Source organism: Branchiostoma floridae, chromosome 16 (genome assembly GCF_000003815.2).
Source record: "Branchiostoma floridae strain S238N-H82 chromosome 16, Bfl_VNyyK, whole genome shotgun sequence".
In the NCBI taxonomy this organism is placed as follows: Eukaryota; Metazoa; Chordata; class Leptocardii; order Amphioxiformes; family Branchiostomatidae; genus Branchiostoma; species Branchiostoma floridae.
The window spans coordinates 7,308,070-7,311,042 of record NC_049994.1 but is presented as its reverse complement, the minus strand read 5'-3'; the positions used below and the strand labels follow the sequence as shown (position 1 = coordinate 7,311,042).

The 2,973-nt window shown below is 37.4% G+C and overlaps 1 protein-coding gene across 1 annotated transcript in view; it reads left to right on the top strand.

Annotated features, from left to right (window-relative positions):
* LOC118403525 overlaps positions 1 to 831 on the top strand; it is a 4,055-nt gene extending 3,224 nt beyond the window's left edge. Inside the window, exon 7 of the mRNA XM_035802257.1 lies at positions 823 to 831. Within this exon, the coding sequence (XP_035658150.1) occupies positions 823 to 831 (9 nt within the window). The remainder of the gene's footprint in view (positions 1 to 822) is intronic.
* Positions 832 to 2,973: the final 2,142 nt, after the last annotated feature.

Below are 2,973 nucleotides of genomic sequence, written 5' to 3'. Positions count from 1 at the left end.
TGTTATGTGTCTCTGTCTGTGTACAAGATTCTCAAGAACGGCTGGATGGATTGGTTCATACTTGTTGTGTTGGTGGGCTGTGATGAAAGCTCGAATCGATGTGATTTTGGGCGCCGTATCTGTCGTTATAATCGATGTAATAATATCAGAAATCCCCCCTATATCTGCGATATATTGGAACAGGCATCGTGCTTTAAGTGTTTGTTAATGGGCTTAGCTCCAAGCAGATAGTGAGGTGACAGCTGTTAGCAGACGGGGTTGGCGCCAAGTATTTATCTTACAGTTGGTGTAGGGCTGTCAGAGGAAAGTGTGCATCTCGTTTTTGTACCGTGTGAACAGCTGATGTTATGACATATTGGTGGAAAATCAAATCACCATCTGACTAAAGTTGGGCACATCCCTTCTTCTTTCTGAGTTTCCCAACTTCCTCCCACCAAAACGTACCGATCTGAGGCACATTGTCGAACCTCAATAATGCTGACAACCTTATACAGTTTAAATGCCAAACATCAAGCTTAAGGAACACCACGCTACCTTATGCCGTCGACCTCTTAAACGCACATTACACAATTAAGTGTCACATTTTGATAATTACTAATCAGATGGACATCCTCTGTGTCCTTAAATAAATACACCACTACTTTCCCATAACATTTATAACCATTACTCTCAAATACAACCGACTATAAACATACATACCATCCACAAAAAAGCAATAAATATTTCATGGAGGTATGAGGTCCCCGAACTCTAGTTCTATGATATATTAGCTTTCTTTTGACAGTAGAATTGTGATTGTGTATGTTTCTTGTCTCCCGCTAGGAGGGCTGAATCTATCACAACTCAGGTCGTGTTTTTGTTGTAAAGAAATAGGTTTTGGTCTAATAGAAGACAGTTAATCAAATTTGTTATTTGTTCTACATGATTTAATCTTCTTTTCTTTTCTTTTGGGAATCTGTATGCTTCAACTTCAAGCATAAAAAATAACAAAGTCGATTCATTATGTTACAAACTGTTGCACACTCCATAGTTTTATCCACCTGCGCCTGCTCCAGTTTGTCGAGTTCATTTGTATAATTTTCCATCTGTTACGGTATCACAACTTACATGAAATGAGGCCTTCTGATTGGTCCATGTCCCCTGGCCATATGATAATAAAATATAATTACTGATACCATATGAGTAAGGTTGTCATTATCACCAGTGTAAGCTAAGTGGCACAGTATTTTATTTAGGAGCTGTGATGATGATTAAGTGCAATTTAGGAAAATACACCCTATCATTTCCTCAGGAGATGAGTATTTTCATTTGACAGATGTATAGAGGCATAGTCAACATTTTTTGACACATTAACATCTTTGGCCTGGAAAGAACATCAATGTATGTATTTTCTTTGTATTGCTTCGGCAACTTCAAAACAACCAAACATGCCGAAAAATTGCTTGATCAATTAATGGGTATGTTTTCTTGTGGGGTTTTGTTGTTCCTTGTCAGTAGGAAATGAACTTTGCAAAAAAATATATTTGCACTAATGTTGCACAATTATGTACATGTTGTTAAGACAAACAAACTCTCTAACCAAAGCAGACATTGTTTTGAATTTTTTCATCGATTCTATGACAGTGGTCAAATGGTGTAATTTGTCTTGAGCAGAGCAATCTAGAATATTATCTGCATCAATACAAAAAAGACAGTAAAGAAAAGGTCAAAGAAAGGAATAATAATAATCTTCAGCAATCCCCTGGCATTTAGGTCAAAGGTCCAAACAAAGGGAGAAAGTAGAAACACAACTAAGTTACTGTCAGAAGCAATAGCACTATACATATACCGTAATGCTAGGTAGCAGATCAATGAAAATTTCTACATATTTCTTAGTTAAGTGATACAACACAACTCAAAACATGAATGAACCCATATCTGTATGAAACCACACCCTCCAACATTTGCATTCTTCTTCAAGAATAGATGTACATTTGGTGTTGCCAATTTTCTGATTCCTTCTTGATTCTATATTGAACTTGTACCACAAGAAGGCCTACAGTAGTGTAAACATCTTTATAAATCATTCTAGCATGTCACTAGTCTCTCTTCTTCTACATCTATATTCATTAGAAAGTGTAGACATTAGAAGATGTCACATTTGGCTGTCAACTCAGTATAGTTACCGCTTACCGGTCCCTTGACCGGGGGTGGTCGTGGGGGCACTTTGTGGCTGAGCACACCTCAGTATAGTTGTAATGCAACAATGGAATAATACGCAGGCTGTATACTGGACAGATGGTGTTACAAGTAGTTGCTGAGTCAGACATAATGCCATAATGTACCTGTACATGTGACACCAGAACTTATCCTACTCTGATGAAGCAAATAAACATTATCACTCAGTAGATGATTTCGATGTACATAATATGTAAGGGTTGTTGTACAGTAATAACACATGATGTGATGATACACGTGATTCACCTGGAATATTTCTGTGAACTTTTTCCATGAAAGCAGAAATGTACCAAACCTGCAAGTATATTGTGAACAGAGGTTGCATGCTGACAAACTTTGGATGTGCACATGCAAGGAAATAACATATAAGCATTCTTGATATATGTCTTAGATCTGTAATGAGAAGGTACAAAGTGGTCTGGTTCCATCTTACAGATGTTACCTCTGTTGCATATAGCTGTATGATCAACTTAGAAAACTAGAAATATGTAGAAAGTTGTAGGATTAATGTTTTCAGAAATTGTGGACAGTTTGTTAAATGTTTTCACAAAAATGTTTCATGAAAATAAAACTTTTTTCATAACCTGAGAGAGTAATAAAGTACATATTACAATAAAATGTTTCATATTTCTTGTCCTTCAAATGTGTGTGCGTGTGTGTGTGCGCACGTCTGTGTGTGTGTGTGCGCGTCTGTGTGTGTGTGTGAGTGTGCGCGTCTGTGTGTGTGTGTGTGTGCGTGCGTCTGTGTGTGTGTGC